We start from the raw sequence: 28,000 nt of genomic DNA, 5'->3' as shown, positions 1-28,000 counted from the left end.
CTTGGATTAAAAGTGAAATGTGATGAGACGGGACTTTTGCTGCTAAACAATACAGGATAGATGTGTTTTTGAGCGTTTACACATCATATCACATCGTAGACAGAAGGGGGAAATAACGGGGTTCGGCTGCAGTTCACAAAGCCACCACACGGCGTCACTATTCAGGCAAAGCAATTCAAGGCATATTTCGGTATGTATGGAATGTAAAAAAAGATTTATCACTTTGACCTGGTATGCAGTGCATGACAACAAAAAGACAAGGCAGGCAAGTGAAACACATCCTTTAATGCCATCAACTCTCCCACCAAGAGGTCTTTTTTTACACTGCGCAATAAACAATATGGGACAGTCGACTCTTACAGGATACCAGTGTCTAAACAGAGACACACAGCAGATGAGAGTGTGAGAGTCTTGTGACCCACCTCATGCTCGCTGAATATACTTTACTGCACTCTTACTGGGGCAGGACGATCTGAAGCGGCAGCTGGAAAATCTAAAGCATCTCTGGGTGTTCTAGGTTGCGTTATGCTTACCCCATTGGGCTGTATGAAAGATTGCATGGTGACCACATTAGTTTTGTTTCAAATGACTGACAAGAGGAAAAAAAGATAATCAGGATCACACTGCCACAAATTCAAAACCAATAATTGAAAAGACACTCCAAAGGCCCAGGGGGTGGGAATGCATTTTTTAAATTATTGTCATTATTATTTTTTTTCAATGGAAGGTAACAGAATAAGCACCTTTATGCATAAGTGAGGTTGCAAATGGACTGACCCATACTGACCCACAGTAGCATTTCTTTTATATAAAAACTCAATCGTCCATTCGCCTTGTTCTCCTCTCATAATAAGACAGCCTTGTTTAGTGATGAAACAATCTGAAAATAATAGTAATAAAAGGTGAATAATATTGAAAGAAGAGCCCTACTTTAACTGTAAGACAAGGCATGGAAAGGTGATTTTACAAAAGGTGAGGACACTTCAAAAAGACACTGACCATAAAAGGTGAGCAAATTAAACTTGCAAAAAAAATGGACTCATCCTTCATTGGGGTTTTACCAATAATTATATATAAAAAAAAGTCAGACCAGGGAACACCCAGAAAGGGCCATTTACATCAAATATAAACCATTAACACAGACTTAAAATGAATTTTTAAATAACATTTCTCCTTATTCAACAGAGGCCAACTTAAATCCAATGTGAAAGGGTCGTTGCAAAAACATACCATGAACATATCAGATACCCTTAATAATTACGAAACATCATACCCTGTCATTAGGCAGGCTTGGTGTAGTCCCTACACAGGTCCTAAAAAAAACAACATACGCTCACCATTTACAGATTCATGTGCAAGCTAAACCCAGAAGGCAAACAGCACGTCATCCGTGTGTAGAGACCGCAGTGCATGACGACTGTACAAGTTGCACTTCATAATATGCCAGAATTTTACAGTATATTTACACATTTACACAACGATGAGTTGATGGCAAATTCTACAGAATTAAATGTAGCAAAATAAAAGTATGTGCACCATTTTTCAGTATATAAAATACTCAGAAGTGAATTTATAGAGAGGACATCCTGCTGAATGAATGAAGTGCTGACGAACCCTTGTTGGAAAGGAGAGTTGCATAGGAAGCGCCCCTGTAACTTTTCCTTTTGTTTTATTGAGGGCCGACGTCCTTCTCGGGCAATGGAACGGGGAGGGCGGGACTCAGCGGCGACTTCAGATGGGATGGAAGGATACAGAGAGGCTGTCAAAATGAGACCTGGGCCCGCCCCCCCTCCTCCAGGAGTGTAATGCAGGGTTCACGGGCCAACGCTCTCAACAGCAGCAAACGAAAGGGTCTGACGGCCACAACCACACTGCTCCTCCTCCTCCTCCGGGGGCAGTGAGGTCAGGCAGAGGGGTCTCACATCCCATTGGCGCTCATCTTGGACTTCTGTGACAGCTCAGCACCTTTTGCCTGACGGGACAGAGCAGATGGAGTGAGCCTCATGGGGGACTCAATTTTTTTTTTGGTAGTCACGAGACATGTTCTACTTTTCTCTGACCCCCCCTGCAGCCCCACAGCTGACCACGCAGCAGCGGGACACGTGCCACAGCAGTCAGGCAGTGCAGAAAAGCCTTTGTGAACAGAGCTATCAGGTGCGACGCGATTTAAAGGTCCCCGCTGGAAGCCATTAACTGGAGCACTGGAGGTCACACTAGTCCAATTATCTGCTTCAGACGTATGGAAACACCAAAACACAAACCGAGCTCTTTATGCTGCGGTCGGCCATGATTTATTTCAAGAAAGGCATGGGGTCCACATGGACGGACTCACTTACATGTATTAACTGTGCTTCGGGTGACGGCATGTCCAAAACTCTGGATTTGTCCAGTAGCTCATCCGCCTAGAAAATATTCGCACATCAGCATTAAAAATCACAAAATGTTGCGCCGTATCATTGGGGTTTTTTTTGCGGTCGTTTTGTGTATTGGGTGCAAATTTTAACCAGGATCAGGAACCCGCGTCTGTTACACGTCGCTAGCTGGGAAATAATAAAAATAAATAAATAAAAAACAATAACCGACCGAGAGACAAAGCACCCTTCCAGCTGATCAGCAACAGGTGGGACCAGAGGAAGTGCACAGCGGGCGCAAGGCAGCAAAACTTCTTGTTTTGACCTCGTGACCTCTGCCCCCTGTTGCTGGTTGGCTGGAATGGTGCTTGGTCAGTTGGTCAAAAGAATGTTCTTTGTTTTTATATTTACTGCACAGTGTGGCAGCGTATGGATGCTTGCAGAGAGTTTGCCTTTTTAGATTCTTTTGCCCAGAACAGATTTTTTTTTTTTTTATGTGAACATCTAGCAAACTTGTGGTTATAATGCCAGTAGAATAGAATGAAATTAAGAACAAGACGTCTGGCACTAAAGGGCTCACAGGCTGAGAGTGGGGTACACTGGTGCAGCAGAACCCAACACCTCTCTCTTACCTTCTTGTCCTTAATGACGGGCGCAGCGTCCACCAGCACCTCCACATTCACGGGCTTCTCTCTGGCCAGAGGTTCACTCTCGGTCGGGTTAGCGGCCTTCTGAAAGCCACACAGGAGAGAGCTTAGCTCGCCTCTTTCTCCCCAAGCACACGCTTGTGTCTACTGCACCAAATCAGCACATGCAAACTCACGGGAGAGGAAACGGTTAACGTGACTGCCAGTTACATAGACAGAGTGGCAGCGCTTCAACTCACAGTGAGGCAATGCAGTAAATGTTTACAGTGTGGCCATTTTAACCGAAAAGTCAACAGCATTAAGCCCCATGTGCTCTGCAGATGTGATGACTGCTTCTATTTAGACCTAAAGACAATGAGATGTGCAGAGACCCTAATTTTTCTGGAGGTTTCGGTGTGCAAGACATAGAACTTACCTCCAACTTGGGTATGGGCGGGATAATGGGGGCTTTGGGGGTGAGGTCCGTCAGGTACATGGCACGTGACAGGAGCAGTAAAGACGGGGGTACGTTCTCCTTAAGGTGCAGATCCAGCCACTGAGACACAGAAAGCGGAATTTTTATTCCCTCTCTCAAGCACTTGCTTTAATAACGATCTCAGTTCAAACCAGCGCTACCTGCTGCAGCTGCTGTCGGAGCTGATCGGTGGTCAGACCCAGTGACCTCATGCCTCGACTCCTACAGGCAGCCTGGAGCTCGGCGACTGTCATGGCCGCCACACCCTCCTTGGCAATCATCTGCAACACAGACAATGAACTTAAGCAAAGTTCCTAGTCCTGGATTAAGCCTACATTACATGTGCCTACAGTACACTACATTCCCTATGAGTGTCCTCCACACACCACACTCACCTCATCATCACCCTTAATGGTGCGTAGTTGCAGCATTAGCTGGAAGCGCAGCAAGTTGTTGGTGCCAATGGGCTGCAGCTCCAGCAGTTTGCACAGGGCCACCAGCTGCGGGCGCTCCAGGTGCTCCAACGTCAACTCGTCCTCAAACAGCTTGGAGAACTTCACGATGTCCTGAGTGCTGGGCTGCTCCCCGGTGTGCCGCACCTACGGCAGACAGCCGAGGAAAACAAGGTGGTGGGAAAGAAACAAAACGCAGGGGTCTTTCTACAATCGTGGCCAAATGTTTGAGAATGACACAGATACAGATTTTCAGATGGTTTATGCCAATAAATGCCATTTTATTATACATTTCAGCCATGCTGAGATCATTTCAGCGATTGTCTCATTATTGAGCGCAAGGCTGGAGATCATTCGGTCACGCCGATTGAGATAGAATAGCAGACCGGGTGCTTTAAAAGGAGGAGTGGGACGCTTGAACTCATTGTTCTTCCTCTGTAACCATGGTTACCTGCAAGGAAACAAGTGCAATCTTCATTGAGTCACAGGCAAGGATATTGCTGCTACCAAGATTGCACCTAAATTTTCCATTTACCGGAACGTCAAAAACTTCAAGGAGAGACGTTCAAGTTGTGAAGGAGGCTTCAGGGCGCCCAAGAAAGTCCAGCGAGCGCCAGGACCATCTACTAAATATCAATTCAGCTGCGGGATCGGGGTGCCACCAGTGCCGAGCTTGCTCAGGAACGGCAGCAGGCAGGTGTGAGGGCATCTGCACGCACAGCGAGGACGGCCTGGTGTCAGGAAGGGCAAAAAAGGAGCCACTTCTCTCCAAGAAAAACATCAAGGCCAGACTGATGTTCTGTAAAACGTTCAGGGACTGGACTGATGAGGACTGGAGTAAAGTTATTTTCTCTGATGAAGCCCCTTTCCGATTGTTTGGGGCATCTGAAAAAATGATTGTCCAGAGAAATAAAAAAAATAAAAAAAGAAATAAAAAAGGGTGGTAGTAGCCTAGTGGGTAATACACTCGCCTATGAAACAGAAGTCCCAGGTTCAAATCCCACTTACTACCATTGTGTCCCTTAGCAAGACACTTAACCACAAGCGTCTCCAGGGGGACTGTCCCTGTAACTACTGATTGTAAGTCGCTTTGGATAAGGGCGTCTGGTAAATGCTGTAAATGTAACTTGAGCGGCACCATCAGCCCTGTCTTGTGCCAACAGTAAAGCATCCTGAGACCATTCATGTGTGGACCTGGTCCAGACTTGGTCCAACATGTTGACAGCATGCCGGGGCGAATTGCAGAGGTCTTGGGGGGAACAAAATGGCCAACACTGCAAAAATGGACTCTTAATTGTCAATAAAAGCCTTTGAAACTTCAATACACCACAAACAAACTAAAATAAAGAATAAAAAAAAAAAAAAAAACACAGAAGCAGCAAACTTCTTGGCCACGACTGTTCATAAACATATCCTCCATGACCCTCAACCTCCTCCATACAATTACCCTATACATATCTCATACATACATTTATGGCATTTAGCAAACACCCTTATAGATGATACGCCACTTCTGTAAAAAGTGTAACCATACCTGCTGCACATAGGTGGAGAACTTCTGCGTCTCGTTGCCCACCTGGGCCTTGTTCCTCCTGGCCATCTCAGCGATGGTCTCCTGCAGGAACTTGGCCAGCTCCAGCTTGGCGGCCAGACCTTTCCTCTGCTTTTCCTCCTGAAGGCAAAAGGAGAACAGAAGTGTGGCTTCACCTCATGACATCATATCCTGAACATGAATGAATAAATGAAGAACAGGAATGATTAAAATCTGACTCATGTAGACTTGCCTTCTTTGTCTCCGTTTCGAAGGTGGAGGGCAACATTTCGGGGAAGAGCTTGAGGAAGACGGGGAGTAGAAATTCCATGAAGGGCACGATGACAAAGACCATGAAAGGGACCAACCGGAACAAGTCAGCACATGTCCTCATCAGCTGGGGGGGGGAGAAGAAGTGCAGATGGATGAGCATCTTTAACCAGCCATTCACATCCACATTGATGCACATCACTGGTGCAGTAAAACCCAGAGCTCTGTCTCTGCCAAGGACGTCTGAAGGTCTTTACCTTTGCCTTAAATCCACCAATTTACTCTGTCAATATCATTAGTGGGTGTGAATTTTAACCAGGATCAGGAACCGATAAAAGCAGACTCACCCTTCGCCGCTCTCTCCTCGTCAGCTGCTGCCCATGTAAAAGCCTCCACACCATCCTGCCAGCAATGTTCGTATCAATCCCTAGGAGACGAAATCCATGGTAGTAGTGTTTCAGTTCCTCTACGATCCTCTGCCCCAGCGACTTGCGGACCACCGCTGCCTCAGGGGCGTTGCCGGTCACCGGCGGCGGTGAGGCTGTGCTGGTGGCCGGGGTGGCGTCGGTCTGAGCGCTAGCTTGGGTCTCTTTCAGCTCCTGCAGCCAGGCGCAGGAGACGTGGAGAGGCCGAGCGGGAGCGTAGCCAGGGAAGATGTAGTTGGCACTGGACCGGGAGCTCTGGACTGGTCTGGGAGCTCTGGAGGATGCCGCAGAGTAGCCAGTGAAGTCTGAGTGGTAGCGAATATACGCTGTGGAAGGAAGTGAGGCACAGCCATGTCGCTTGGAAAGCAGATAGGATCCCCTTAAAAAAAAAAAAAAAAAAAAAAAAGAAGAAATATATAAAGACAATAGCTGTGAACATGTTCTTAAGAGTCTACAAAAATAAGGTGCAAAGTGGCAATGATTCTTTTTTCATCATAAATGCAAATGCATTTTGGTGCATTTCCTCTGCAATCACATTCTTATTTTAATGTGGTTCAGAGTTGTATCTTATTAGACCGTGTTTTCAACGTATCATTCTTTAATGTAACTTGCTAATAGTCTAATCTATTGGGGACAATCCATTTTGCATGAGACAATGAAACAATAAGTTATTTATCGATACCTATATATAAAGATATTAGGGAATAAAATATCCTTAAAATGCACAGATGCAAGAAAAATTATCAAAGTGTTATAATAAAGTCTGACTAACAGATGCACAATTTGCATCTCTTACCTTGACCTTGTCACAGCAAAAATCACTTGAGAGCTAAATACAGCCATGCTGAGAGCCGGAGGGTTCCTAAAAAGAAGAAACACACGCACACCCGGCCCATTACTCAAACGCTTCGACACGCTGTATCTGGGTTAGTGTGTGAAGTAAACAACGTTCCCATGCAGTGTCAGAGTTCCAAATGGGGCAGTGGGAGGCCTAGCGGGTAAGGAAATTGAGTCGCAATCGGAGGGTTGCCGATTCAAAGCTGCCACTGAGCAAAGCACCGTCCCCACACACTTCTCCCCGGGCGCCCGGTGATTTGTTATTGGTTAAAAAGTAGAGGACACATTTCCTTGTGACATTCACTTTCACAAATTACTCCCCCCCATTCTTATGTGGCAATGTGTGTGTATATATAAAGATATATAATAATATATAAATCAATCACTTCACTTTCTTTCTGAGTGTTTATAGTGGTGCCTCGAAAAGGAGGAACTGCGCCCCTTGTGGCCGAGAGGAATAACGGCAGCCTTCAACCTACGGGCCCACGAGGCCCGAGTTACCAAAATAAAGCACAACAACGCCGGGAGCCGTGAGAAGGCGTCAGACTTCACACATTCTTTTACCTGCGCTAGTAAAAAGACAATATAACGCGCTTTTAACTCATTATTTAACGACGTTAAACAACTGTAGGTCGTAAAAAAGAACGCGTTTCAGTATTGACGTACACGAGACTCCATGCGTAAACACTTGAATTTAACGAAGTCTCGTTAATTGAGAGATTAAACTATTAAACTCTCCGGCAATGCCGAACCCGCGGAGATGTGGGGTGATTTTGGGACTTCGTGGGGGTTTACACGGGGGAGGCCTGTTCCGGTGTCCGGGCTTGCTAGGCTACGTCACGGCCAGGCTACTACCCTCTAAACCAGGAGAAGCCGGGGCCGAAAACGTTAACCTGAAAACGGACAGCTGCCCTTACTACGAAGGAGGAGATAGAAGCCTGAATGTTTAGTAAAAGAGTTAATAGAAAAATGCGAATTATTATTCACAAGAATTAACAGCATTGCGCGTCGAAAGACGTCAGCGAGGCAAAAAAAATGCTGTATTAAAAAAAAAAAGTTGCGATTCAATACCGTAGGCGAAGTCGTTGTCCTGGAAGTGTCCCGTTGCTACACTGCGATCATTGGGTCCGGTGACAGGCGCTGTGACGGACGCGTTCGTGAGGCTATCGGGCTGCTGCCGTCCAAAAACCCCGGGGATCAGATTTCTTCAGAGGCGTCGGTCGAAGCTCAGCACAGCGTTCGTCGCGATCCATTCACGTTGACCGCGAAACCTTCGAAGAGCTCAAAGAGACGAGCAGATAATCCCATTTAACGCGGCCGACGTCGAAGGAAAGCCCCGACGGGAGTTTCGGGAGCACGGCCCGGTCAGCTCTAGCTGCTCAGCTCGGCCTGTGACTGAGGCTCGGAGTCGGACCAGGGTGACGGGGCTTGACAGACGCGGCTATCTGTCCAATGAGCAAGTGCGACGTCACGACGCAAACCCGCCCATTTTCTGCAAGGAAGCGGGTTGCGTTGGCGTTCTTGCGCTGACACAGGATCAGAGACCACGCCGTTCTCGTGCCAGTAGAGCCACGGCAAAACTGATCTCAGATCAGGCGTGGAGAGGAAGTTGACGCCGAACGCGATACTTCTTCGCTGGGTAACAGGCAGGATCTTCCTTATGACTTCATCTGAATTCGGAAGATAAAACTCCGGTCTGCTAGTCCAGACCGTGGCGCTATTTTTATGTTTGCCGTCTTTAATTAGGCTTTTAGTCCGATCGTTTTTTTTTCCTCCAAGAAACATGTTTTCATGAGTAGATCTTCATCGGTACAGTACATTTTATTAGCGAGTCATGACCGAAGGAAACATGCGTTTTATTCGACCGCTCACTAATGACATGTTTAACCTACTCGTGGAGCCTTTAAAACCAGAAGGTGAGCACGTACACCAACTTGGAGAATGGAAGCAAAAGTCTCTGTGTAGTTGCTTGTCTAGATAAAGCACTTACTTGACACGATTGCGGCTTTCGGGACATCGTTATCAACTTAAAAGCGACCAGTAGTGCGAACAGTGATCAAACGATCGAACAGTCCGCGATTGTACGGCGATGGCGCAGCGCGAACTGCGGACGGCGTATCGACCCTGAACTTGATGCTGTTTTACGTGATCGACGCGTAGCAGAGATCGTCTTGATCGCCGTGCTCGGGCTGGAATTTTGGACAAGGTGCCTCCCCACCCTGGGGTGTAGCGCCAGCACTGGTGGCTTTTATGTGTGCCTCCGTCAAATAGTAATAATGTTGTTATTTATCGCTATTATTATCACCACCATTCTTATTATTGTTGTTATTATGAACAATGCACTTCCTTGTCCAGTGATTTGTGGCCTCATGCTAGATCTCCTCTGACGGGTCTTCAGAATTACACGAATATCCTCAAAAGCGTGTGGCCATGGTTTTAATTATGTGGTGTAAATTATTACGCTGGGCAGTTTTTTCGAATTTGGCTTTTTTTTTTTTTGGTCATTTGTGGCAATTCTTCTCCCTTTTCTTTTTTTTATTATTATTACTATCGTAATTATTATTTAAATAAGATTTCTATTGATCGTCCTAAAATGCCTTACAGCGCCGCAGCCAATCGGGCCCAGGCAGGGAGCTTTTGTTACAGCCAGGGGGAGGGAGGTAGGTGTGATGATGATGATGATGATGATAATGATAATAATAACGACGGCAAAAATATTGTAATAATACCGGAGACACGTTTGCCCAGGTCCGGTCTGGAATCCTGCAGAGAGGAAGAAGGAGGCGGGGGTGGGAGGAGAAAAGAGAGAGAGAGGGCTAGAGAGAGAGAGAGGGAGAGGGAGAGAGAGGGGGAAAAAAAAGGAAAGAAAGAGGGGCCTTCCCCCGAAAGCACGGCCACGAACCCCACCATGGAGACCAAGAGCCGCCACCGCAAATAGCCCCCATTTTCTCTAACGCCGCCGCCGCCGCCGCCTCGGCTCGAGCGAGGGAGGGACAGGCGCGCGCCGCGCCACCGGGACGGTCGCGTATCCGCGCGGCTCGGTGTTTGCGCGCGACCGGCGCCAGGGATCCGGATCTTAATTCTCCTCCGTCGGTTTTTAGAATGGAACGCGCTGCAGGTACGTCGCCGTTCTGCTCCTTTTGTTGATTTCCGCTCGGCGGGACGCGGCGCGCGCCGGACCCCTCCTCATCCTCCTCCTCCTCCTCGTTTAAAAAAAAAAAATGCATTTATTTTTATTTGCCGAGAGTTTTATTCGTCCCCCACGTTTGCACGGCGCGGCGGTGCGACGCGAGCGCAATCCGGCCAATTTGATTTAAAGGGGCAACGGCAGCCATGTTGGCGGATCCGCCTGCGTTCGGGGGGTCTCGGTTCGGTCCTCCGCATCGCGCGTGCTCTCCCGCTCCGCCTTTTGTCGCCGCACATTAAATCTGCCCGCTATTAAATCGCGTCCAGGTCGCAAAAACGACGAGGGGGGGGGGACTTGGGGACAACGTTGTGGGGTTTTTTTTTTTTATGTACCCCCCTCTCCTGCTCCGACGCGCTCGTTATTTAAATGCATGGGCATCCAGCGTCTCCGAAGCATCAAAGCCAGCGGTCCAAACAGGAGCCGCCGTCTGCCACGTATTCGTACGTCGTCCGCTCGTCCTCACATCCCGACAACGCTGTGATTTTATTTTTATTTTATTATTTTTTTTATTTAATTTAATTTATTTTTTCGCGCGGCTGGAATGCTACCGCTAGCACGCCGACGTTAGCCGGCACCCCGGTCTCTTTCTGGCGCGACGTCCGGAGCGACTCGAATAAAGACGAATAAAGTCGTCCGAATTCGGCGGCGTGACTCGCGCACCGAGATTATTGTCGTTTTTTTTTTTTTTTTTTTTTTTTTGTCCGGACGTGTCCGCGTTTCGGCGGCGGCGTCGTCCTCGTCCGCGGGGACCCGCTTTAAAGCGACTTCTGTCAGTCGCCGTCCGACGCAAAGTGGCCGCAGTTTGTTTGACCGTCGCGGCAATGTCCCGCAGAACTTTTTTTTTAATTATTTTTGAGCGGAAGTGTGGAGGGCTAAATTTCTGCTTCCCCCCCTCTCTCTTGACGCAGGCCCTGTAAGAAAAAGGGAAACTTAAGGATGCTGGAGCAGAACAATGGATTTCTCCTTCTCTTTCATGCAAGGGATCATGGGAAACACAATTCAGCAACCCCCTCAGCTTATTGACTCGGCCAACATCCGACAGGAGGACGTGTATGATGCCATCAGCGATCCAGGGGACGACGGCGGTCCCTCCACGTACGAGTCTCCTCTAGAGTCAGGCTTCTCTTACCCTCCTGAAGATCTGCCAGTTGTCACCAATGGCTACCCGACGAGCGTTGGGCCATATGACTCTCAGGCAAAGTTTGCCTTGTACTCACAGTTCCCCAACGGCTCAGCCAACGGGTACGGTGCCATTCGAAACTACTCGGACCACAGCCTGTTGCTTGGTGAAGGGACCGTTTTGAGACCCCCGGTGGTCCAGGAAAAGCCCCAGTCACACATCTCTCCTCCGCCCCACCCGGGCATCCACCACCAGTCTCACCACCACCACCACCACAACCACCTGCATCCTCACCTCCACCATCACCCCCAGAGTCCCCCGATCCTGCCCCCTCCGCATCACCCACCCCCCTCGCACCTCATGCCCCCCGTCTTGCCACCCCCGCCCCCTTTACTCCTGCCCTCGTCCCCTCCCCTCATCTCTGCACGGGAGAGCCCGGTGCCCGACCCGCTCTCGCAGCCGGCCGCCACGTCCAAGAAGACCAGCTCCCCCGAAATCAAGCTGAAGATCATCAAGACGTACCAGAACGGGCGCGAGCTGTTCGAGTCGTCCCTGTGCGGGGACCTCCTGCAGGAGCTCCAGGCGGGCGAGGCGTCCCGGCGGCGACACGAGCAAAAGAAGGAGAAGAGGAAAAAGCGAGCCAGCCGCCAAGGCGACCCGGCCGAGCAGGACGCCCAGCGGCCGCCGCCGGCGGGGTCGGAGGTGAGCCCTGGCTCGGGCCAGCCTCCCGAGGGACACGGCGCCCGGAAAGAGGAGCACTTGGCGCACAGGATCAAGGCTGAGCCCCAGGAAGAGAAAGTAAGTTCGCTTGGTCATATTAGCATACGCGCGGACCGGCGCCGTATCAAATAATCCACCGAATCCCGTCAAAGAGTCACAAGCACGGCCCATTTAATTCATTCCGACGCCTTTTTGCCGTCGTTTTGTGGGCGGAGTGGAACAGAGCAGTGATTTGCGGGTAAGGCGAGTCATGCCGCCATGTTTTAAGCCACCGAGTCACCGGGTGCTGGTGGCCTGGCGGTTAAGGAAGCGGCCCCCCGTAACCAGAAGGTTGCCGGTTCGAATCCCGATCTGCCGAGGTGCCACTGAGCACAGCACCGTCCCCACACACTGCTCCCCGGGCGCCTGTCATGGCCGCCCACTGCTCACTCAGGGCGATGGGTTAAATGCAGTGGACAAATTTCACTGTGTGCACCGTGTGCTGTGCTGCTGTGTATCACATGTGACAATCACTACACTACTTGGTGCCGTTGGAAGCTGCTTTTTTAAAGTACAGCCGCCGCTGGCCTCTTCCTTACTCCCGCAGATTGAGAGGCACTTTTCTACCGTCATCACCGGCACCGGCTGCTGTAAGGACTACGAAATCGGAGACCTGGTGTGGGCCAAGGTGGGAACGTATCCGTGGTGGCCGTGCATGGTCTCCTCGGACCCGCAGCTGAAAGTGCACACTCGAATTAACACTCGAGGTAAACAAGGTACAGCCCGCGGTCCCCTTCTCTCCGGTCCACGCGCCAGGACGAAGGCTCCAGCTCACCGCCGTCTGCCGTGTTGCCGTGTAGGTCACAGGGAGTATCACGTCCAGTTCTTCGGAAGCGTCCCGGAGAGGGCCTGGATCCACGAGAAGCGGGTGGTGGTGTACCAGGGCAGGAGCCAGTTTGAAGACCTGCAGGCCGACACCCTGAAGAAGTGCACCAACCCTACTGAGAAACAAAAGGTATTTACGTCATCCAAACACATTTACGCCATTTACCAGGCGCCCGTATCCAGAGCGACTTACAATCAGTAGTTAAGTGTCTCAGGGTTAAGTGTCTCGCTCTTGCAATGGTAGAATGTGGGGTTTGAACCTGGGCCTTTGATCCTCTGGTTCATAGGCTAGTGTGTTACCTGCTAGGCTGATACCACCCATTTACATTTACAGCATTTATCAGACGCCCTTATCCAGAGGGACAGAGGGACAGTTCCCCCCCTGGAGACACTCAGGGTTAAGTGTCTCGCTCTTGCAATGGTAGAATGTGGGGTTTGAACCTGGGACTTTGATCCTCTGGTTCATAGGCTAGTGTGTTACCTGCTAGGCTGATACCACCCATTTACATTTACAGCATTTATCAGACGCCCTTATCCAGAGGGACAGAGGGACAGTTCCCCCCCTGGAGACACTCAGGGTTAAGTGTCTCGCTCTTGCAATGGTAGAATGTGGGGTTTGAACCTGGGACTTTGATCCTCTGGTTCATAGGCTAGTGTGTTACCTGCTAGGCTGATACCACCCATTTACATTTACAGCATTTATCAGACGCCCTTATCCAGAGGGACAGAAGGGACAGTCCCCCCCCTGGAGACACTCAGGGTTAAGTGTCGTGCTCAGGGACACAATGGTAGTAAACGTGGGATTTGAACCTGGGTCTTCTGGTTCGTAGGCGAGTGTTTTACCCGCTAGGCCACTACCACCCCACAATAAAATATATGAAAGCAACGCATTCTGTGGTCTTCTCACAATGCCAGTTCCAGACGTATTCCTGTCTTTGTTTCACGACGCCTTCTGCGTCTCGAAAGTCCTCATTAAACACCGGAGGACTGCTTTTTTGAAGCTGAGTTTCTGCTCTCGTCCGTCAGCTGCTGAAGCCACAGTCTCAGAGGGAGCGCTCTCAGTGGGAGGTGGGCGTCGGCCACGCCGAGTCGGCCCTGCTGATGAGCCGCGAGGAGCGCAACGAGAACTACACCTTCATCTACGTGGACAAAGAGCCCAGCAATGGCGCCGGCTCTCCAGGTTCCGCCAAGGTCGCCAAGCCCGAGCGCAAACCCCGACGCTCCAGGAGCGGGCCCGGCGAGAAGGAGGGGCCTGGAGGAGCCCCGCCCCCTCGCCGACAGCCTCGCCGGCAGTGCAGCATGACCAGCTTGGACGACCAGCAGTCACCTGTCTGCCCAGAGGGCGACGAGGAGGAGGAGGAGGAGGAGGAGGAGATGGAGCACAGCCCCCGACGGGCGCCCCAGGGTTCACCGGAGCCCGGCGTCCCCCACCCACAGGAGCCCGCCTCCACCCCCCCTGTCAAGACGGCCTGGAAGACGGCCGCCGCCCGGAAGCTGCTGCCGCTCTCCATCACCATGAAGAAGCTCAACGTGGAGATCGTCAAGTGCGACTGGCAGCTGTCCAAGGAGAAGCTGCCCCCGCCGCCCAAAGAGCCGAAGCAGGTGGACAACGTTCCCTCGCCGGAGGTACGGTGCCACGCCCGACACGCCCCCCCCGGGCTCCGTGTTGAGATGGACCCTGTTCAAATGGGCTTTTTTTTTTTTTTTTTTCCTCTCTCTTTTTCTCTCAAGGGTTCTAGCGACAAAGCGGAGCCCTGCTCCAGCGAGGAGGACCGAGTCCCGTCGCCGGCCGGCTGGGGGAGCGACGAGGAGACGTCAAAGTACCCGGAGCCGTCCTCAGGTAGCGGCGTCACGGCTCGCTTTCTTATTCCCCGCGATATCGGGCTGTGTTTGCGAGGGGGAGTTTTGCCGCGTTGGCCGTGCTGCGGATGGCAGGGGGGGGGGGGGGGGGCTTAGTCAGATGGAGGCGGAGAACTGCGGAGAACTTTGAATTTAAGGGGTGTGCGGCACCTTTTGGCATTTGGCAGCCCGCGCGTTACACAGAATGTGCATTCTGGGCTCATTAAGCAGAACGAACCGAACGCGGGATCAGAGGAGGAGTGCAAGCGGCGGTGTCCGGAACACCCTTTGTTGCGTCTGACCTTGATTTCTACGTTATGCGAGACATTACATTTACAGCATTTACCAGACGCCCTTATCCAGAGCGACTTACAATCAGTAGTTACAGGGACAGTCCCCCTGGAGACACTCAGGGTTAAGTGTCTTGCTCAGGGACGCAATGGTATTAAGTGGGGTTTGAACCCGGGTCTTCTGGTTCGTAGGCGAGTGTGTTACCCGCTAGGCTACTACCACCTGTTGGTTGGTATCTGTTGTTTGAATCGAAGTAAAATCTTCCAGATTGTGTAATGAACAGGGTCAGGGTTGGCCAGATGATCAGCATTTTTGTTTGCATTTCGCAGTGAATCATGAATTTTGCAGCAATGTGACCCGGCTTACTGCTTCTAAGAGTCAAACAGTGCCGTAGTAGTACAAGCTACTGTTTATGAAAATGTGTTCACAACACTATTTAAAAACCATCATGACATTTTGCCAGTAAAACTGGACCATAATGCAATTGGACCATAAATGAGCGATAAAACCATAAAAGGCCCTAGATCAATGACTAAAGATGCTGAATTATGACTGTGCAAAGCAAAATTGGAAATAGCCTGGAGATTTTCCCAAAAAGTCGTCCTCGATCCTCCCAAGTCACTTGTTGCACACGGCCAGTAGCTGAGCATTTGTGCCAGATTGTCAGCTTCGTACCAGATTTTCAGGGCCGCGTCTTCTTGCCGCTCGTTATTTCAGCTTTCCGCTTGAATAGAGTGGTGGTCAAGTGACCGTACCACTATATCAGGGTCCTCCCTGTCCCTCCCAGTTTGAGTTGAGCAGTTGCGGGTAAATTGATGTTCGAGCTGGACTTAGTTTTCTGGTGTGTCAGGTGTGTGTTTTTTTTTTTGTGTTGTGAAGGGCTCTTGTCTTGTCTTCCCCAGGTCCCCTGGAGCGGAAGCAGCAACGTCGGTCTGTGAGGAGCCGCTCCGATTCAGAGAAGAGCGTGGAGCCTGTGCCAAAGAAGAAGGTTAAGAAAGAGCAGGTAAACCTCTTCGACGGGGACCGCAGATGCCGTTACGCTTGGATGAAATGGGCAGTTCAGACGGACGTAATTGTCACACGGTGTGAAAAACAGGCTGGCATGTATTCAAGTGCTTAGACAAATTGCCTAAAAATGGGCACAGTCTTCCATTTTAGGATTAATTAAAGCAAATATTGTTTAAACCAACAAACCTGATCTTTTTCCCCTCAACAGTTTCCCCAAATCTCATATTTGAGTCCAGGATTTATTAAAAAAATAAAAAACTATGCACCAAAAATGTATAGCTTGTACTAACACTTTTTTTTTTTTTTTAAGCCACAAAGGCACAAACTATTGGTTTCTGAAGTAGATATGTCTCATGGCACAAGAAAGCCAGCGGCGGTGGGAATACTACCTGTGTAGCGGTGATTTAATTGTTATGAATTTATTTTAAATATAGGCAGAAACTGCCCCTCAAATGGATATGAAGACTGGATCACAAAAAGGTAGTTTTTTTATTTTTATTTTATTTTTTTAAAGTTTTTATTGCACACGCTGTTCTTTGGAGATCATCTGTGCATATCTCAGTAACGTGGAGTTCCTTGTCGGCCATATCTGTGTGCCTTAATATTAAAACCGTGCCCCCGTACCGACAGGAGCCAGCGAGATCTCTGATTCGTGCAAACCGCTGAAGAAGCGCAGCCGAGCTTCCACCGACGTGGAGATGGCCAGCTCTCTGTACCGCGACACGTCCGACTCCGACTCACGAGGCCTCAACGACCCACAGGTACGACCTTCCTTTCGCTGAGCCACGCGCATGGCGCTCCGCGGCGCCTCATTTCCGTTTGCTCGAGGCAGCAGCGTGACACATTTAGGGCAGGTGTCCCTGACCGCAGTTGTGCCCGTACACACTATGGCCACCCAGACCTCGAGTTGGATCAAATCTATAATATTTTTGCTCATATATTTCTCCCGGAGCAGATCGGCTTTGGGAAAAGATCGGACAGCCCAGCGACGCTAGATGCAGACGGCTCTGATTCCCAGTCGGTGGATTCCACGCTGTCCAGACAGGGCGGCAGCTCCTCTAAGAGGGACATGGTTTGTCAGGTGGGTCCTGTGGCCTGGACGACAAGTCACGGTTGAGAGCTTTACATGTTGCGGGGCTTTAACCCGAACCCTCTCAATGGGCCTAATCCCATCTCCCACCTCTGCGGCGCTCCAGAAGTGCGAGTCGTTCGGGGAGGTGCTGGTGTGCTGCGAGGGTGACTGCAGCAGGCCGCTGCACCCGGAGTGTCTGGGCGGGGAAGGGGAGCTCGTGTGCCAGGAGTGTAAAACAGGTGAGGTGGTGGTCGCTTATATATTGTTGGGTAATTTGGCGGTTTCACCGTTTTTTTTTAAGTGAAAAGTTCGCTAATTGTTTTAATGAGAATGGGCCTTCGGGCCTGGACCGCACCCTTTTCCCTACTTGAGTAAGAATTATCTTGCGTAGTGCTTGTAGTTTCAGATTGTTCATCCGCCACTTCATTTCTCACAGTAAACATTAAATTTAGGGAACATTTACTAATAATTTTTAGGGTGGTAGTAGCCTAGTGGGTAACACATTCGCCTATGAACCAGAATGACCCGGGTTCAAATCCCGGGCTCAAGAGAATTGAAAGCGATCGTCATACATTTCGTTGCCCTGTACTTGTACATGTGTAATGACAATAAAGTTGAATCTAATCTAATCTAATCATAGCACAGCACGCGGTGGCACAACAAAATGTGTCCTCTGCTTTTAACCGTCACCCTTGGTGAGTAGTGGGCGGCCATGACAGGCGCCCGGGGAGCAGTGTGTGGGGACGGTGCTCTGCTTCCTTACCCGCTAGGCCACCCACTGCCCTAGAGGTGTCCCTGAGCAAGTGTCCCTGTAACTACTGATCGTAAGGAGCTCTGTATGAAGACGTCTGGCGTCTGATAAATGAATGTAATTGTAGTAGAAATGGAAGCATTTTTGCTCTGATTTGAGGATGCAACACAGCATGACGCCAAACACGTCACACATGGCTCCACTGTGGTTTATGAATGTGTTTTACATGCCACATTTAGAATAAATTCATATTTAGATGTAAGCCATCTTGCACCAACCTTATTTTTTTTAAAAAACGTTTCGGAGAAGGATGAATGTCTCTGATTCAGAATGTCTCTGATTTCCAGGCTCCCACCCGTGCTTCTCCTGTAAAGCCGCGGAGGGAGAGGTGAAGCGCTGCTCTGTCGCCGGCTGCGGCCGCTTCTACCACGAGCCCTGTGCCCGCAAGCACCCTGGCACGTCAGTGGACTCCAGGGGCCTCCGCTGCCCCCAGCACAGCTGCGCCACCTGCTGTCTGGAGAAGGACGTGCACAAAGCCAGCAAAGGTGCAGAGAAGGGAACGTGCACCCGTTTACACAGGCGGTTTCATACAGTAACGTTTTCAGACGTTTTGATTAGTCCACGTTGCCTCCTTTTTCGGTTTTGCTAAATGTAGTTACTCCGACATGTGTGATGGGCACTCAAACTTGAATTGTGAATTTTCTCTCTCTCTCTCGCTCCTCCACTCCTCAGGTCGGATGATGCGCTGTATCCGCTGCCCCGTGGCTTATCACACCGGTGACAGTTGCGTGGCCGCCGGCAGCGTTCCCATCACCCCCCACATAATAATATGTAGCAACCACTCCGGCTCCAGGAAGAACGGGCATTTGTGCTCGCCGGTAAACGTAGGCTGGTGTTTCGTCTGTGCTCGAGGTAAGGATGGTTTCCTTGCGTCGCTACTCACGTGCTTACCTCAGCCTGACCTCAGCTGTCACTGTTCATTTGTTCGCCCTTCTGAGGGCATCAGCAACCTAAACTTTGCACTACTTAATTGGAGTAATGATGTGTGTTTTCTGAGAAATGTAAAAAAATGTTTTACTAACCTCTGTAAATGTAATACCATTGACTGTCGTCTGTCTTCCAGACTAACCGTCCTCATTTGTAAGAACAGGGCATGCGATATAACATCTTTAAAGACTCTGTCACTGTGGCCTGTCGTTACGCCCTTTGACCCCCACCACCCGTAGTTCTTCCTGAAAGCTTGAACCGTTATGCTGTTATGCGGATATGAAAGGTCCTCTTGACTCATGTGAAGACTAACCCGCAATTTCTTCCCTCTCTCTCCCCCACCCAAAAAAAAAAAAGTTCCAGTTTGTTCAGCTGTTTTATTTTTGTGTTCCACTATAATTTATTTTATTTTATTTTTTTCTCTCCATGGCCATGTTCAGTCGAGCTGCGCTAATTGCCAGCCGTTGAATGAGATGACTCAGTCTTGTATTTGCACATGATTGTAGAACTTTGCGGTTTATTTTAGTAACATGTCGGCATGGGAGTTTTCTTTTTCTTTTCTTTTTTTTTTTTTTTTTTTTTTTTTTTTCCCGTTTTCCCCCGCCTCCCGTTTTTCTTTTCTCTTCCCCTGTGTTAGCCTTATTAAAGGCAGAGGGGCTGCAGAGCGGATGAGTTTGAAGATTGTTGAGTTAGGCAAATTACATTGACCACACACAATATAACATTTTTAACACATTTTTCTGCATTAGCCCAATATTATAAAACCATAAGATCACAAGGGAATTTATCTGAAAACTGAAGAACCTCCCAAGCCCTCTTTCTTTTTTTTTTTTTTTTTTTTTTTTTTTTTTACCCCCTCCTTACCCCTTTTTTAACACTGTTTATTTTCAAATAGTTTGTCTGTTTTTTTTTTTTTTTTTCTTGCTAACTATGTTCTGTGTTCTCTGGAATCATGGGTAGTTTCACAACGTCTCATGACCTCTCCTGTTTGTCTCGTGTAGGCCTCTTAGTGCACGACCATACTGACCCCATATTAAGTTCATATACCTTTAAGTCGCACTACCTTCTGACTGAGTCAAATCGTGCTGAGTTGATGAAATTACCTATGATTCCTTCTTCTTCGTCAGCTACCAAAAAGAATATTGGGAAAGGTAAAATCATGTTTTCTTGTTTTTTTGGCTACTTTATGTGCTCATGCAGCTTTTTGCGCCATTTTGGTATCATAGTTTTTGCTTTGTTGCAAGAAATGTTTTGTGCATAATGTCCAGTGTCCTGCCATTAATGCAACACGCACTGAAAAATGGACTTAAAATAATATACTCGAGTCTAGTGGTCCATATAGTCCACATATTTACATATTTACATTTACAGCATTTATCAGACGCCCTTATCCAGAGCGACTTACAATCAGTAGTTGCTCCCCCCCTGGAGCAACTTAGGGTTAAGTGTCTTGCTCAGGGACACAATGGTAGTAAGTAGTGTGGTAATTGTAGTCATGTTCAGACCCACACACACACACTGCATAGTGTTCAGGCACTGCAGAACCTTCATTGCTGCACTTTCGTGCACATTTTTGCACATTTCACACATGCAGAGCAGACTATTGTGGGCTGAACCTATTATTTTGAGTCCTGTTGATATGTGGCTTTAGTCTCAGTGTTGTGCCTGCTGTGTTTACTCTCATAGCTTGTGCGCGATGTGCTTTGCTTTGATTTTATTTGCTTGTCCTTGCCATTTGATTTTGAATATAGTCACTGAAATACATATTAGGAACATTTTGGATGGCGGAAACCTTTGAATTAATAGCTCACCAGCAGGGTAGTTTTTAAATTCTGTAAATGTAAATAAAACACGATTTTGTCGTTTTTTTTTTTTTTTTATGTGTTATCCACTGAGCATTGTCACCATCCAAAATCATTGCTTCCTGGCGGATGGGTGGGAAGCAGACACTCATGCATAAAGTGTGCCCTGCATGCTGGTGATGGTGACACTGGGTTCATTTCGGAGTTTGGGAGTGGACGTGGTTTGGGCGGTGAAGAGCTTGGTAGCAAATTAATATTCTTGCCCCCTTCAATTCCACTAAATGTTGTTCCTCCTATTATATGCATACACATGTTGCATTTGTGTGCATTTCAAGTTGTTTTGGTTCCCCCATTACTCATTACCGCCCTTCCATTTTCCACTCTTCTGCTCTACATATTTTAAATCACATCACGCAAATTAAACCCATGAGCATGCCTGAGGTTATATTCAGCAAACACCCATGGCATTTTCTTTTTTTTTTTATGAGGAATTAAGTCTTCATTTTACAAACTCGAAACAAAGTTCATGACCTCTATTGAAGGTCTTGTTTTGCTGAATTTAACCCCACCCAGAACCCAGCGTTTGATTAAATATCAGCATGCGGTAACCAAGTATGCCCCTCTGTGTGCATATGTCTGTGTTCTGTGCGTGTGTGTGCGTGTGTGTGTGTGTGTTTGAAAAGGAGGAAGACTGCTCTGCTGTGAGGCCTGCCCTGCCTCCTTCCACCCTGAGTGCTTGAACATGGAGATGCCAGAAGGGGTTTGGCTGTGCAGCGAGTGCAGGGCAGGGAAAAAGCCCCACTACAAGCAGATAGTTTGGGTCAAGCTGGGCAACTACAGGTAAGGCGAAGTGCTGCTGTTGCCCCTGCATCTTTTATATAAATTTGAAACAATTTATTTAGATTTTCGTAGTTATAAACATGCATACATCAGACAACAACAAATGGCAGCTAGCAAAAAAAATCCCAACAAAATAATGAGTAATTATTTTTTTTAAATAGAATATTGTACATGTATTAGTGCACATCCCCCATATTCAGCTATATATAATTTCCAATAACTCACTCTCTTATCTCTCTCTCTCTCTCTCTCTCAATCTCCCCATCCTTTAATAGTTCCAAAAACATTTTCCAAATACTGTAGAATTCAAAAGACTCCTTTCTCACAATGTAGGTCAGTTTCTCTAGAACCAGACTTGATGCTATATTATTTAACCAAAGGTCAAAAGAGGGGCCCATTCTTCCAACATGGTGCAATGCAACGTTTGGCCCCCAGTAAGCATAGGTCTACCCTTTTTCTTTCAATACAAGATAAAGTGCATCCATCTTGGTAGAGGCCTAAAATACATACTTTAAAAAAGTGAAGTGATTGTCACATGTGATACACAGCAGCACAGCACACGGTGCACCCAGTGAAATTTGTCCTCTGCATTTAACCCGTCACCCTGAGTGAACAGTGGGCAGCCATGACGGGCGCCCGGGGAGCAGTGTGTGGGGACGGTGCTTTGCTCAGTGGCACCTCGGTGGCACCTTGGCGGATCGGGATTCGAACCGGTAACCTTCTGATTACGGGGCCGCTTCCTTAACCGCTAGGCCACCACTGCAACTTTAGGACATGTAGGCACCGTGAAATATATTTTAACACTGAGCACCAAGACGTTTGAAAATCCACACTTCCACAAACAGTGGTATAGTGAGCCTGAATGAATGTTGCCCTTTATTTACATTTCATTTACATTCGCCCTTATCCAAAGTGACAGGGACAGTACCCCCCTGGACACACTCAGGGTTAAGTGTCTTGCTCAGGGACACAATAGTAATAAGTGGGATTTGGTTCATAGGCGAGTGTGTTACCACTAGGCTACTACCACCCTTTATACCATATTTATTGCGAAAAAATTTATTTTAATTTGGCAAGGGAGACGTTTAGCCAGTTAAGTTGTATCATTCTCAATCTTGTATTGATTGATTGGGTGTTTTTTATATTTTATTCCCCCCCCCCAATCATTAATTCTCTGTCTCCTCTTACTATTGGTGGTGGGGCAGTGGTGGCCTAGCAGGTAATCTGGTTTGAATCAGAAGCTACTCAGGGGACACTGCGCAAAGTGAAGTGATTGTTGTTGTGAAACACTGCTGCACAGCACACGGTAACACAACGAAATGCGTCCTCTGCTTTTAACCATCACCCTTAGTGAGCCCGGGGAGCGTTGTGTGGGGACTGCTTTGCTCAGTGGCACTTTGCCGGCTCGAGATTCGATCAGGCATCCTTCTGATTAAGGGGCCAAATACAGAAGAGAGCGTCTGAGTCTTTGCCTCCTTTTGTTCCAAATAAAATTGGAGAGATGTTTTCTGATTTTAGGATAAAAGAACGGAGGTGGGCTTAGTGGAATTGATTGGAAGACATTTAGAAATTTGTGTAAAATGGTCACCTTTATTATGTTAATTTTTCCTAACATAGATATTAGCAGAGTCGTCCAACTAATGATTCCTTCCGACAATTTTGCTACCATGGGTTCATAGTTGATTGAACTGAGATTGTGTATTTAAAGTATTTTAAATTCTGTTATTAGTATGTATTCTGTATGCTATCGTGTGAATTTATCATTTTGTTTCTCAAATTCCGATTTTTACAGGTTTATATATATATATTTTTTGAATTAAGCATATACTATTTAAAAGACTTTAATATGTTTGTTCTCTGCTTTCAGATGGTGGCCGGCAGAGATCTGCAACCCACGTCTGGTGCCCTCAAACATCCAGAGCCTGAAACACGACATAGGAGACTTTCCAGTTTTCTTTTTTGGCTCCCACGACTATTACTGGATCAACCAGGGCCGGGTCTTTCCTTATGTTGAAAGTGACAAAAACTTTGCTGAAGGCCAAGTTGGAATCAATAAGACATTTAAGAAAGGTGGGAAAGGGGTGTTTCATTGTCTCAGAGAGAAGTTGAGTTCAATTTAAAACTGGGTTAAGGTGTGACACTCTCTCTTTCTCTCCCTTTTGCTCTGTAGCACTGGAAGAAGCTGCCCGGAGGTTCCAGGAGCTGAAGGCCCAGAGGGAGACTAAAGAAGCCCTGGAGCAGGAGCGCAGCTCCCGCAGACCTCCACCATACAAACTTCTCAAGGTTAGACCTGCCACCCATCCACCTACCTCCCTCTCTCTCTCTCTCTCTCTCTCTCTCTCTCTCTCTCCTCCATCCCTCCCTTTGATTTATCTGAAAATTACAATTAATTGTTAAATGGACAATTTCTGACTGCCCCTCATATAAGCTATACTAGATCTATAGTTCTGTGCTGTAAAACATTATAATGGATCGTGTCACTGCTTCACCTGAGTAGAAATCTGTTCAATTCTTTTCTCATAACCCAGCAACTGTGTCTAGGGGCAGTGGTGGCCTAGCGGTTATTATTAATTAAGTTAAGTGAAGTGATTGTCACATGTGATACACAGCAGCACAGCACACAGTGCACACAGTGAAATTTGTCCTCTGCATTTAACCCATCACCCTGAGTGAGCAGTGGGCAGCCATGACAAGCGCCCGGTGAGCAGTGTGTGGGGACGGTGCTTTGCTCAGTGGCACCTCAGTGGCACTTTGCCGGCTTGGGATTCGAACCGGCAACCTTCTGATTACAGGGCCGCTTCCTTAACCGCTAGGCCACCACTGCCCCACCACTGTTAAGGAAGCGGCCCCGTAATCAGAAGGTTGTCTGTTCAAATCCCTATACGCCAAGGTACCACTGAGGTGCCACTGAGCAAAGCACCGTCCCCACACACTGCTCACCGGGTGCCCGTCATGGCTGCCCATTGCTCACCAAGGGTGATTTGTTAAAAGCAGAGGACAAATTTCACTGTGTGCACCATGTGCTGTGCTGCTGTGTATCACATGTGACAACCACTTCACAATTTTATTTCAATTTCTTCTGTCGTAGTCCAACAAGCCCGTGGGGAAGGTGATGGTGCATGTGGCCGACCTGTCTGAGATCCCGCGCTGCAACTGCAAGCCCTCAGATGAGCGGCCATGCAGCCAAGACTCCCAGTGCCTGAACCGCATGCTGCAGTACGAGTGCCACCCGCAGGTGTGCCCTGCCGGTGACCGCTGCCACAACCAGTGTTTCTCTAAACGCGTGTACCCCGAGACCGAGGTGATCAAGACCGAGGGGCGCGGCTGGGGCCTGAAGTCCAAACAGGACCTGAAGAAGGTGAGCGAGGGTGTTGCCATGGGAAATACTGTACATTTACTCCGAGCAGAGAGATTCTGCATATGGGTTCCTGTATTGTTCAAAATTCCAATTTTAGGCACAAAACATTCGCCGAAGAAAACCGTTTTGGTGCTTTTTAAAAAATGTTTTATTTGTGTTTGTGTATGCAGGGAGACTTTGTAATTGAGTACGTCGGCGAGCTGATCGACTCTGAAGAATGCAGGCAGCGGATTCGCCACGCCAACGAGAATCACGTGACCAACTTCTACATGCTGACCCTCACCAAGGTGCACGAAGGTTTACACGGGCAACGTTTACACGGGCCGCGTACCCCGTCACGCTGTCATACTGACACTGATTTGGTATTTGATGGCAGGACCGGGTGATCGACGCCGGGCCCAAAGGTAACCTGTCTCGATTCATGAACCACAGCTGCAGTCCCAACTGCGAGACTCAGAAGTGGACGGTGAATGGCGACGTCCGGATAGGCCTTTTCACCCTGTGTGACATACCAGCAGGTCTGAATAGTGTTGGAACGAACGTTCTTTTTCGTTGTCATTTCGTTTGTTTATTTATTTATTTATTTAATTAATTAATTCCTTTTGCGCTGCAGACACAGAACTGACATTTAACTACAATTTGGACTGCCTGGGTAACGGGAGGACGACTTGTCATTGTGGGGCCGAGAACTGCAGCGGGTTTCTGGGAGTGAGGCCGAAGGTAAGCGAGACGTGCGAAATAATACATTTTAAAAAGTTACGTCCGTTCTTTTTCACTTCAAACATAGGCGTAATGTTGCGGGGGGTCAGAAGTGGAAATAAATATTTTCACCAGGTTTATTTTAATAAATTGTTGGTTTTTTTTTTTTTTTTCTTTATCCATTTAATTTGCCAGCAAAATAATATCATGTTTAATCATCGTTTAAAGTTACTCAGCCCCCTGCAAAATACTCTTATTTAAAGGAGCGTCTTCCCGGAATTCACCAGCATTTTATTTAAAATAAAACGATATATTTTACATGAAATGTTTAGAAAACAAGCTTTTTCAATGGTGAACTGTTACATTATTATTTTTCTGATTGTGTAACTGTTTCTCTCTCCTAGAGCGCGGTGGTGATGGAGCGGGAAGAGAAGGTGCGCAACGCCAAACTCAAGCCTAAAAAGCGGCGTCTGAAGCCAGACAGCAAGCAGGTCCACGAGTATTACTGCTTCTGCTGTGGGGAGGGGGGAGAGCTGGTGATGTGCGATAAGAAGGACTGCCCCAAGGCCTACCACCTCCTCTGCCTCAACCTCACCAAACCCCCCTACGGTACGGCCGATCTGCCATCTGTCATACTTCTCAAACCCTTGATGACCGGGGTGACTGGATGCATCTGCATCACTGGAAGCCGATAATTTATTTGGTGGCAGACATTGGTGTCGCTCATGCCGCCCGGCACAATACACAATGCAAATGAAGAAGTAGCACAAAAAATATATGCACAATATACACTATGTATATTATAATATATGTATAATGTATACGTATAATATACAATATGGTTGTAGCCTAGCGGGTAACGCACTCGCCTATGAACCAGAAGACCCAGGTTGAAATCCCACTTACTACCATTGTGTCCCTGAGCAAGACACTCAACCCTGAGTGTCTCCATGGTGCAATCAGGATATTTCATTACAGGTGTGCACAATAAAAAAAAGTATAGTATACATAAAGTGTAGTAGACAATATGAGTATGAGTAAGTGTGTGAGACTAGGCCAAGTAGCTTCTTGTTGAATTGGTCATATGTTGAATGAATAGTCTTTATATTAAACGGTTCATGGTGTTTGTGAGTGGTCTGCTGATGGTGGGTGCGGGAAAACACAGGGTTGAACACCACTGGCGTGCCAGGAAACAAGGGTTTTTAAAAAAAAAAACAATTAAGGAGCAAAAATAACCCAAAAGGGCCAAAAACAAAAACTGCAAAAAGCACACAAAATAACGACGATCACTACACAAGGTTACCGGTGTATTCCGTCCCCCTGGACTGAAATGTCAGTGTTCCCAGTTGTTAGACGGGTACAAATACGGCTCCTGACGCGGCGCGCGCTTTCGTATGGCTGTTTGGCAAGCCAGCGTTATTACAGGCAACGTGGAAAAAACTAACCATGAAACTGGGAGCGTTGTTTACACGCGGTTACGGGTGTTGACCTAAGTGGAAGAAAAAGAGTTGCGCATATTTTAAGGCGTCAGCGGGGACCGCCTCCAAACGCCGCCCAAAGCGTCCACAGACCCCCAGGATGTAACACCCACACACACCTGCCCCGTCCACACCCATAAAGTCTCTTTAGGGGCAGTGGTGTCCTAGCGGTTAAGGAAGCGGCCCCGTAATCAGAAGGTTTCCGGTTCGAAAGGTGCCACTGAGCAAAGTACCGTCCCCACACGCTGCTCCCCGGGCGCCTGTCATGGCTGCACACTGCTCACTCAGGGTGATGGTTAAATGCAGAGGACAAATTTCACTGTGTGCACCGTGTGCTGCTGTGTGTGTCACATGTGACGATCACTTCACTTTCACTTTTTTTTTTTTTTTTTTTCTCTCGTGGTAAAACGGTGAGAAGGGGGCTTGGATTCAACTTCCCACTGTGTAAAAAGCACATCAAAAATGTGGAGTGGGTTAATGGGTCAAGATGAAAGAAAGAACTAATTGTGCCCCTAGATTTGGCCTGGCGCCACTGTTCTTTAGGTTGGCACCAAGGCTTCTAGTGGAAAATGTGGCCTGGAGCACAGGGAGGGAAGGACACTTACCGTAACTCCACATGAGTGGCATCTTGTTTCTCGTTTCCAGGACGATGGGAGTGCCCGTGGCACCAGTGCAGCGTGTGCCAGCGTGCCGCCTCTGCCTACTGCGACTTCTGCCCCACCTCGTACTGCAGGGAGCACGAGAGGGGAGGCCTGGTGCCCTCCGCCCTGGACGCCCGGCCCTGCTGCTCGAAGCACAATCCCGACCAGCCCCTGGAGCTCCTCACCCAGGCCGAGCTCCACGTGAAGGAAGAGCAGCCGGAGGAGGCTGGGGAGTGGGCCCCCGTGATGTGTGTGTGAGTCTGTATGCGATGACCAGGATCTCAATCTGGCGGCAGAAACTGTGCAAAATCGGCTTGCCCCCCTCTCTGCCCTTCATTTTTTATTTTTTTTTATTTATCCTTTCTTCTTCTTCATT

General features: G+C 48.2%; 2 protein-coding genes across 3 annotated transcripts; one reads left to right on the top strand and one right to left on the bottom strand.

The window, feature by feature from the left end:
• Nucleotides 1–266: 266 nt before the first annotated feature.
• Nucleotides 267–10,106, bottom strand: letm2 (leucine zipper-EF-hand containing transmembrane protein 2). Its single transcript, XM_028974297.1, has 11 exons — nucleotides 8,039–10,106; nucleotides 6,927–6,992; nucleotides 6,053–6,509; nucleotides 5,689–5,832; nucleotides 5,439–5,576; nucleotides 3,848–4,051; nucleotides 3,614–3,733; nucleotides 3,414–3,533; nucleotides 2,984–3,082; nucleotides 2,337–2,402; nucleotides 267–1,972 (listed from the first exon to the last, which is right to left on the bottom strand). The coding sequence occupies exons 2-11, from the start codon at nucleotides 6,971–6,973 to the stop codon at nucleotides 1,919–1,921; spliced, it is 1,449 nt and encodes a 482-aa protein (XP_028830130.1). The 5' UTR covers nucleotides 6,974–6,992; nucleotides 8,039–10,106; the 3' UTR covers nucleotides 267–1,918.
• nsd3 (nuclear receptor binding SET domain protein 3) lies at nucleotides 8,596–28,000 on the top strand. Of its 2 annotated transcripts, none has more exons than XM_028974273.1 (23): nucleotides 8,596–8,883; nucleotides 11,063–12,072; nucleotides 12,581–12,740; nucleotides 12,834–12,988; nucleotides 13,885–14,484; nucleotides 14,590–14,698; nucleotides 15,891–15,991; nucleotides 16,431–16,476; nucleotides 16,627–16,757; nucleotides 16,952–17,077; nucleotides 17,193–17,307; nucleotides 18,167–18,364; nucleotides 18,552–18,731; nucleotides 19,934–19,957; nucleotides 21,292–21,448; nucleotides 23,316–23,518; nucleotides 23,619–23,731; nucleotides 24,537–24,806; nucleotides 24,977–25,093; nucleotides 25,183–25,324; nucleotides 25,420–25,526; nucleotides 25,910–26,114; nucleotides 27,629–28,000. In XM_028974273.1, the coding sequence occupies exons 2-23, from the start codon at nucleotides 11,107–11,109 to the stop codon at nucleotides 27,880–27,882; spliced, it is 4,479 nt and encodes a 1,492-aa protein (XP_028830106.1). In that variant the 5' UTR covers nucleotides 8,596–8,883; nucleotides 11,063–11,106; the 3' UTR covers nucleotides 27,883–28,000. The 2 variants fall into 2 exon arrangements, with proteins under 2 accessions (XP_028830106.1, XP_028830107.1); XM_028974274.1 differs by lacking the exon at nucleotides 8,596–8,883 and adding an exon at nucleotides 9,709–10,085.

Source organism: Denticeps clupeoides, chromosome 3 (genome assembly GCF_900700375.1).
Source record: "Denticeps clupeoides chromosome 3, fDenClu1.1, whole genome shotgun sequence".
NCBI lineage: Eukaryota > Metazoa > Chordata > Actinopteri > Clupeiformes > Denticipitidae > Denticeps > Denticeps clupeoides.
Note: the sequence above shows the minus strand (reverse complement) of the source record. Positions and strands in the feature narration are given on the sequence as shown.

Excerpts from the sequence above, each read along its gene's own strand:
- letm2 (XM_028974297.1), bottom strand. The coding sequence starts at position 6,973 with ATGGCTGTATTTAGCTCTCAAGTGATTTTTGCTGTGACAAGGTCAAG. Across the intron at positions 5,577-5,688 it reads TCGAAACGGAGACAAAGAAG|GAGGAAAAGCAGAGGAAAGG; the intron begins GCAAGTCTACAT and ends TTTTGCCTTCAG. Across the intron at positions 4,052-5,438 it reads TCTCCACCTATGTGCAGCAG|GTGCGGCACACCGGGGAGCA; the intron begins GTATGGTTACAC and ends TGTCTGCCGTAG.
- nsd3 (XM_028974273.1), top strand. The coding sequence starts at position 11,107 with ATGGATTTCTCCTTCTCTTTCATGCAAGGGATCATGGGAAACACAATT. Across the intron at positions 18,732-19,933 it reads GTGTTTCGTCTGTGCTCGAG|CTACCAAAAAGAATATTGGG; the intron begins GTAAGGATGGTT and ends CTTCTTCGTCAG. Across the intron at positions 19,958-21,291 it reads CAAAAAGAATATTGGGAAAG|GAGGAAGACTGCTCTGCTGT; the intron begins GTAAAATCATGT and ends GTGTTTGAAAAG.